The 9,245-nt window shown below is 40.8% G+C and overlaps 1 protein-coding gene across 1 annotated transcript; it reads left to right on the top strand.

The window, feature by feature from the left end:
* Window positions 1–7,537: 7,537 nt before the first annotated feature.
* LOC120775025 (glycine-rich cell wall structural protein 1.8-like) lies at window positions 7,538–9,245 on the top strand. The gene is made up of 4 exons (XM_040104981.1): window positions 7,538–7,704; window positions 7,829–8,246; window positions 8,445–8,738; window positions 8,790–9,245. Exons 1-4 carry the CDS (start codon window positions 7,702–7,704, stop codon window positions 9,080–9,082), a joined length of 1,008 nt encoding a protein of 335 aa, XP_039960915.1. The 5' UTR covers window positions 7,538–7,701; the 3' UTR covers window positions 9,083–9,245.

The raw sequence follows: 9,245 nt of genomic DNA, 5'->3' as shown, positions 1-9,245 counted from the left end.
ATCGCTTGGAACTGTGATTAGTCGTACTTCCTTTTGTACTTAAGACACCGTAGCAATATTTTTTTTTGTTTTTAATGTTGTATTGCTTTAAGTAGTTCATACATACGAGTCACAAACAACCATCTCATTGCTCTCAAACAACATGTTGTAAATAGTAAAGTCTTTTTTATTAAATCCATTTTAATTTTATATTTAAAAATTTGTGGTTTTTCAATTTCAATATTTTGGTTATGGGAAAAACTATGAAATCGTATTAGGCTATGGCTCACTTACTTCAAAAGCCTTAGCATTATTGCGCTAGTACAACAACATAATTAGAATATTTAGGCATTGAAGATAGCAAAAAAGTAAGCCTAAACCGCTTCTCTCAAAATTCCCTAAAACCGAGTTAAGCTCTTTCAACATTTCGCATTTTCATTATATTATCTGCTGCTTCTGTTAAGGTGTTTATTGACACGACTGTCCAGTATTCGCGCATCATATTTGCTTTGTCTCATTCTTGCAATATTTTGATGCAAATACTGGCTTTGATATGTAAATATTTGAATGTTTCCATTTACGCAAAAGTAGGCAAGTCCATTTACTTATTACGTAAGTCAAAAAATTGTGCAACTTTTTACAAAAAAAATTGATGAAGTAACAGCCTCAACATGAAATCAACTTTAACTTGCTTTTCTTACAACAAATGGGTTCTGAACATTGCTAAACTTGATATATTAATGGTTTAAAACTCGGCTAAGAGCTTTCTTGGGCAAGGACACAGCTTTTGAAAGGACTTACAATATACATATGTATTTACAACTTGTGAATATTCTCAAATTACCCTTATTCTTCTTTATTGGCGCAGCCACTGCTTACGCGGTTATAGCCGATAACGAAACTCAACTGGAAATAATTAAATCTAAGTTAACACCATGAACATTATTGATGAGTTCGAATTATTTAAACTAAACCTGCGAAAAATTATAATGCTTAACAGATTCATAGCCTAGTTGAGCGAAGCCTTTTGTCTTCGCTCTGAAGAACGAGTGGTATCCAAATAGATTTCATATATCCTGCATGAATTATTTTCGGAACAAAAGTAATCAATAATCAATCAATTTTTTCATGTTGATACTCAACGAACCTAATGAAAAATCTAAAATGAGCTCATAGAGAATACTAGTATACGCATATTCTAATTTAATACCCGTTCTTGTGTCCAACAATTGAGTCAACAATGTATCTGTTCTTAAGTATTATAATGAGTTGACTCTCTAATTTCCTTGTGCCTATTCTAAGGACGATTAGCAGTGTCTTTAGCGTGTTTGGCATTGCTGTTTCTAACTCGAATTTCAAGATAATTATCGAAATTAGGTTAGGTTAGATGGCGGATAACTCCATATGGGTTGCGAATCATATTTAAACTGTTGCATACAGACCATTCATTGGATATCAGCTATCGGCAAAGCGCCCTGAACCTCTCACAAATTTACTTTATTTATATTTCCACATTTCTCCTGGATGTATAAAAGAATGAGATCCGAAGTGTTTTGGTCTTGGCCTGGCAAAGGCGGAACATACGAGGAAGAAGTGTAGCGATGTTTCTATCCCATCTTCTTCCAAACAGCTGATGCAACTGGCAGCCGGAAAAAACATTCAATTTTACCACATGAATCCCGATCGAAAAGTGTCAAACTCTTATAACCATTGAAAGGCAGACTTTGCTTAGAGTGAAGAGTCTATTAGACCTCTTACGATTTACTCTGGCCAAGTTTTTGACCGTGCGACTGGCAGCTGCTAGTGGTGAACCAACGATTGCTGAACTGGTCTGATAGTCTACAACTTGGTAGGGAACCACAATAAGCCAACGGAGTTCCTACCCGTTCTCATTCTGCAGTTATTGATTAAAGTTCCAGTGCTAGCAAGGTCTAATCCCTGCAGTTTCCTACAATACCGCGGCGGTCAGGCACCCATACCAATCTAAATGTGTAATAACTCGTTGTTGGAGATAAGAAGTCTGGACATCCCTTCACAGGCCTTGAGCTCACAGTCGCCGAGCCCAGGTCTTGTATCGCTGCCCTTCGAGGTCGCAGTTCATTTAACGTTGCCAAGGCTGTACCAACTCGGAGGCGACCTACATTACATCCCGCATTGGAAATAAAAAACTACCTTTAAGAAACCCACATATGATTAATATCACAATGATATCTCGAACCTTATTAATATTTCCTTCTCTTAACTCATTAAGAATCGTAATACTTCTTTTATCACATTGGCGTTGTCAAAATATCAACGAATTCGTCCAAGTCCACAATAGCACTCAAGTTGTTTCATTTATTAGCTAGTGAGCGCCCATTCGAAACGACTATTATGTGTTTCTTTAACGCTGAGAAGGCCTCCTTCATTCTCTGCTATGAATAGTTGCTACCGCATTACATACTTTAGTGTCCGGGGACTAGACATACAATGCTATTATTTATAATTTTGAAAAAAAAAACACGTTTAGTTAGGTTAATCTAGTAGTTTAATAAGACATGCATAGACCAGTTTTGGTTCTTTGTAATCAGGTAGTCCAGCAATAGTACTCAGCCGTTAAAAACTTCAACTGAGCTTTGGCCTCACCAAAGCAACATCCTTCATCAATCAAATTTAACCGTGAGGCTCTCAAATGCCAAATACGGTACAAGTAAACAAGAGCTGCTTCATTGCTTCCCTGAAGTCTTGCTCTTGATATTTTCCACATTTCCTGCAACCTTCTCGAACTGTCAGCCCTAAACTATGACTAGCGACCATTTCAACCATGTTCCTACAACCTCTCCGAGTCTTCTAGAAACTTCTTGCACAATATTTCTGATCTACAGCTTTTCCCATGCATTTACAGTTTTGCACTCCAGTAGATCGTTCCACCGATCCACTTCAGTCTAGATCGTCGTATAAATAATGCATGAGTTTACCAAATATCGGACACGTTTCGAGTTCTCGGCTATTTCTTTACCGTTAGTGGCAACACGTGCACGTGATTTCAAATGCATGCGGTATTTCCGCATCAAGAAAGTGGATTAATTGCTGATGGAGCTATCAACGGTTTTATTGTTTGACCAGCCAGCACTTAGGGATGACAAACATATTATGTAAGTTTGAGAAAGATACATTAGTATGTGTTTTAGTGGCCTTGTGCAAAAAAAAAACAGTCAAAGAAATGCATGTAACCCGAAGAGAAGTTCAATGAAGACGTAAGAGAAATTTGCATAAAGCGACTATAAATAAACACCGAAATTGAAATGCATTTAATCGCCGCCATATAATTTGTATTATGCATTAATTGGCTTTTTTATTTCTAATCAATTTGAATTAGCTAATTTTCGACGCTCAACTGTGCGCGCCGGTATGCAGGCAGTCGGTCATTGGAGCGCACCACTAACACAAATGTACGGTACATCGATATACGCATGCGCGCCAACTCACGCCATCGCCAGTAAAAGCAGCGCTAGTCAGCAAGGCGACTAAGCGGCGCATCTCGGCGCGTTTGCCGGTAATGCAAGTCGATTTTGATTAGGAGTACAGTATGTGCTTGTACACTGGTTTCTGAGTTGACAGTAACGAGTTCGCGGCTCAGATAGTGGCTGAAGGTTTGAGAAATAAGAAAAATGTGTTTTACTAAAACTAAACAATGCTTTACTACTTGAGAAATATATATAGGACGGATATAAGCCATGCACAGCGCTTATAAATCTGTAGCGCCCCCTTAAACTCAAGTTAGCTTGGGCCTAAACCCTTCAGCGCTGAGTTGCTAAACTACAAATATCGTTTACATGCAAAATTATGCTTGCTGCGTCGCGGCGTTTTACTGCGTCTGATAAAATTTTGACACCATTTGTTGATTTCAAGCATTTTAATTTTTCTATTTCGGTCCTGATTTAACTTTTCGACACAGCGCTTATGGCAAACACTCCCTCTTCGGCGCGTTGACTTCAATATTCTTTTTTTTTATTTTCACTAAAAGAAACGACGACAACTTTATGATAACTTATAACATTATAATTTTCGCATTCGCATTTTTTTCGCTATCATTAACTTAAATTAACATATGTTTAATATACGAAACGTTTAGTTGACTTGTCTTTGTCGGCCACTACTCGACGTAGCCGTCAGATGTCATGGCGCATCAGCCGCAAAAACAAAATTAATTAAAAAATAATAATTAAATCTAAATTCGTTGTTATTTTTTTACAGTTTTAATTGCAAAAATTTGCACCGACAAGCGCACGTTTTTAGTTCGCGGCAGTAATTTTCACTATACGACCTCTCGAGGCGGCACACGCGCCTACACTAAATACATAAATGCATAAACTACATGTGTGCATCGGTGGCAATCGGACACGGACTTTTAGGGGTGAACAGCTACCCACCTGAAGCTCTAATCATCTATTTAAAATTTGTCGAAGATATTTACAAGCGCCAAGCAGGGTCGAACGCCTAAACTTTTTGATGCAACACTTTTTCGTAGATCCCGATACTTTTCTCCTTTAATATGTTTAATTTGGAGCAGCTTTGATATGCATTATCTGATTCCTCAAGTATGCGATCTTTTTGAAAATTAATCGATAGTAAATATGTATCTAATATGAATAACTAAACCCCAGCTCCTAGTCTAAGTTCATAGGTGTCGTTTTTTTATAGTAAGAGGAAGCATCGAAAGCCGGAGTGCGGGACTTTAATCCGCTAAACCTAACCTACTCCCAACTCAAGACTCTCCCACGGAACCACCAGATAAGGTAGTACTTCATGTTGTCTACTTATCCACGTATGGATGTCAGGTATAAGTCTGTGGGTCCACCGTCCTTTAGTTGAGGGGTGCCACCGTTGCTGCCATATAGTTATGCTCTTCTTTCTCCCTTTCCCTCTTGTTTAGAAACCGCGTAATTGGCGCACGTGATCGCTTCTATTGAATCCGTGAAACATCGAGCAATACGGGATGTCATTACCTGGGAATTTGCATAAGTAGCCTCTGAAGCACCCATGCCCACTTACCTTATTCCTCATGTTTGTCACTTAACCACGTTAATGTCAGGTATAAGTCTGCGGAATACCGTCCTTTAGTTGGATTTACCGCGCTGCCTGCTAGTTATGCTCTTCTGGTTAACCCTCCGCTGTGCAAAGTCCATACAAACTTGAAACGGATTAGGAGAACGTTAAGATTGAGATTTAAAATATTTTTGTGATATTTTATTTTGTATGGGGAATTTTAGTATAATTTAAAAATTTTTGTAGTAATGACGGAAGGCACAATTAGTAGCGTGATATATAACGTTCTAACGCCAGTAGAACGGTTATGGCATTATTTACAAAGTGGTACAAAATCGCACGAAGGAAACCCCCTATGCTCAATGGGGTTGAGTTAACAATTAATGAGCATGCCAAGTCCCTGGAATTTATTTAGCAAACTGAAGTGGCGGAAATAGTGAAAGAGGGCAGTGATGTCTTATATGCTTGTTATAAGATACTAAGGTCCATCAACTGGACTCGTCCATTGGTGTTACAGAGTAGTACTCAAGCTAATCTTTCTTTTCGGCGCTTTGGTGTGGTGGACCGCGGCTGCCGAAAAGCGTAAGAAAATATACTTTATTCCAGGTCACAAGTGAATCCCGGTAAACGAAAAAGCTGATGTAATTGTCAAAATTGTCATCCGAGTGGCTACCGAACCAGTAGAGGAAATACGAAAGTCACTTAACACGATATACAATGAAATTTCAAAAAGTGTTGACTGACGGATCAGCAAGAAATGAAACGTCTTGAGGCTAAAATCATGAAAAACTTGCATACTCATTACCCACACAGTTTCGAAACGACGGCAGGAGCAAAGACAGATCTCAACCCACTGGTATGGTATCACATGGCAGCCAGATGGTCTGAAGTAATGACGATATATCGAAAGTGCAGAGATGTAGGCATGAGAGAAACTATCCAGAGCTATTTAGAACTCGTCTTAGATATCTAGGAGCTTCGCAGTTCAAGCGACGAGTTGAAGTATCAAAATTAGATATTAAATCGCTCTTAAAGTCAAAGCATTGACGTCCTGTATGAAGCCTACTTCAGCTTAAATAAAACTGAAACGCCATCCGGCACTTCTAAATACCAGTAGATCTATTTATGCGTGATAGCCGGCCAATATGACCTAATCTAACCTAAAACTATAAAAATTTGAGAAAGTAATTGAAATACAAAGCATTATTTTAGAAGGTAGACAAGATTTGCCTGATCGAGGCGGCAACTTGGCTGGGCATTTCGTAAGACAACACGTTCACCAAATTTGGTTTTCAATAAAACGATTGTGACATTCGCTGTGTGGCCTTTGGAGCCGTTTTATTGGAACCACATATTGTCCAAGTCCATATCATCCAATTCGTGCCAAAAATATTCGGTTATCATTGAGCGGTAGCGATTCCCATTCACAGTAACGTGCCGGTCTTGATCATCACGGAAAACGCCGTGACCACGCATCAAACCGTAACTTTTTCGGGGTGCGATGGTGACTCATGGAGTACGTGTGGATTGCTGCCTAACCAAAACGCATATTTTGCCTATAGACGTATTTATGGTTAGATTGAATCCAGAAAAAATTGTTCAATGTTCAGATGTCAAAAAGATATGTATTTGTATGACGTAAACTTTAATTAGGTGGCAACACCCAAGCTTAATAGTTTCTAAAATATATAAAGTACAGTTGACAACCCTGGATATATGAGAGATAAAAATAAGGCAAATTTTTCTCTCTTTTTTATTAAAACGTCGACTTCGTAAAATATATGTAAGTTACAAGTGTTGAATGAAGACTCCAGCTTTCGAGGTGTGAGGCTTGACCAATAAATAAATTTGTATAATTTTCTGGTTCTGCATAAAGTCTATGGCTTTGCTGTTGGAAACTGAAATTATTTCTCGAAGAATAATGAATATCATAGGTAAGTGAGTTCATTTTGAACCAGAGTAGTCGGAGACATACTAAATAAAGCTGTGTAAAATTACACCGAAGTCAATATATTCGAGCCCTTCGGTTTGACCAATATTGATGGACTTGTTATCTTAATTTGGTTCATCAAAACGATTCTAAAGAAGTTTGTCTATCAACCAAGTGATAGCTTAAGATTTTTCGACATGCTGCTCGATGCTGGTAATTTTGATAAAGTAAAGTAGTAAGATCTCAAGAATAGTTTACGCTTTCCGTGAGAGAATGAAATCAATTTCCGAAAGCAATCACTAACCTCTAGGATATTTTGGCGGTGGTTTGAGAATTATAATGCGAAACACTAACCAACTGTGTCTATCGGTGTAATCTCTTTACTCCAATTTTACTACTATTTTCACCTATTTTATTGCCACTTTTATTAGCATTTGTGTTTTTTTCTTTTTTTTTTTGCTTTGGTGATATTATGAAGCACTTGGACATACATAATGTAAATCATCGAAACACGTTTAGCGGACCTAACTTCATCGCCAAAGTGTTATGTGATTGCAGAGGTCGCGTTACGTTTAACGGTAGTAATGTGTGAGTGTGTGCGAGGCGGAGGTGATTTGCGCGGCAAAAACATAATTCGCGTGTAAGCACACATTTTTTGTATAAATTGGTGTGACAATTGGTGGAAGAGCATCAGTTCCAACGGTTTCTTTGTACAGCAAAGAAGTCTCCTCCTTTTCAAACAGACCACAACTCAACGGAACGAAATGGTGGGTAAACTCGACAAAACAAAGGAGTATATTATAAAACTGAAGTCTAAATAAGTCGCATTCTTAAATTAAGCTTTCTAACAAACAAATGTTTATCTACAAACTTACTTCTCTTTAATTTCAGAAACTCTTCGTTGTAGCCACTCTTGCGTTGGTCGCCATTGCTTCAGCTGATGTCAGCCATTTGTCGAGATCATACCTGCCACCTAGTCATGGCGGACACAGTCACGGACACGGTCACGGACACAGCCATGGTCCCGCACCGGCTCCAATAACTGAATATTTGCCACCCTCTTCCAATTATGGTGGTCCATCCTACTCTTCGGGTGGTGCTGGCGGCTCTTACTCCTCAGGCGGTGCTGGGGGTTCATACTCCTCAGGCGGTGCTGGAGGTTCATACTCTTCAGGCGGTGCTGCTGGTCCATCCAACGAATACTTGCCACCTGTACAAAGCTACTCACCACCTGCTCCAGTCTACTCGGCTCCAGCTCCAGCTCCAGTATACTCTGCCCCAGCTCCAGCTCCAGTCTACTCTGCTCCATCATACTCCTCAGGCGGTAGCGGTGGTGGATACTCTAGCGGCGGCTTAGCTGGTCCAAGCTATTCATCAGGCGGTTCTTACTCATCAGGTGGCTCTGCTGGTTTATCTGGCGGTTCTGCTGGTGGTTCTTACTCTAGCGGTGGTTCTGGATACTCTGCTCCATCCGAGGAATACTTACCACCTGTACAAAGCTACTCACCACCTGCTCCAGTCTACTCTGCTCCTGCCCCAGCTCCAGTATACTCAGCTCCCGCTCCAGCTCCAGTCTACTCTGGTCCATCATATTCTTCAGGCGGTAGCGGAGGCGGATTCTCGAGCGGCGGTGCTGGCGGTTTCTCAAGCGGGGGTGCCGGTGGTGCTGGAGGTTACTCATATGGTGGAGCCAGCGGTGCTGGCAGTTACTCCAGCGGCGGTGCCGGTGGTTACTCAAGCGGAGGTGCTGGCGGTTACTCAAGCGGCGGTGCCGGTGGTTACTCAAGCGGCGGTGCTGGTGGTTTCTCAAGCGGTGGTGCTGGTGGTGCTGGAGGTTACTCATACGGTGGAGCCAGCGGTGCTGGCAGTTACTCCAGCGGCGGTGCTGGTGGTTACTCCAGCGGCGGTGCTGGCGGTTACTCTAGCGGCGGTGCTGGCGGTTACTCTAGCGGCGGTGCCGGTGGTTACTCTAGCGGTGGTGCTGGCGGTTATTCCAGCGGCGGTGCTGGTGGTGCCGGTGGCTCTTACTATAGCGGCGGTGCTGGCGGTTACTCTAGCGGTCGTCCTTCTGGCCCCTCATACTCTGGCGGCAGTGCTGGCACCCAGTATGGCTCCAACGGTGGCTACATCTACAGAAAAAAGTAAATCGCTTGGAACTGCGATTCGTCGAATCGTTTTTGTAAATAGAATACCTTGGCAATATTTTGTTTATTGTTGAATTGCCCTAGGTATATCATCCTTAAACCATGAAAACACTTTGTACTACCTCATTCACCTTGAATAGCATAAATAGTGTAGATAGTTTTTG

The sequence above is a fragment of the Bactrocera tryoni genome, chromosome 4 (genome assembly GCF_016617805.1).
Source record: "Bactrocera tryoni isolate S06 chromosome 4, CSIRO_BtryS06_freeze2, whole genome shotgun sequence".
NCBI classification, from domain to species: Eukaryota; Metazoa; Arthropoda; class Insecta; order Diptera; family Tephritidae; genus Bactrocera; species Bactrocera tryoni.
The sequence above is the reverse complement of the archived record's forward strand: the minus strand, read 5'-3'. Positions and strand labels throughout refer to the sequence as shown.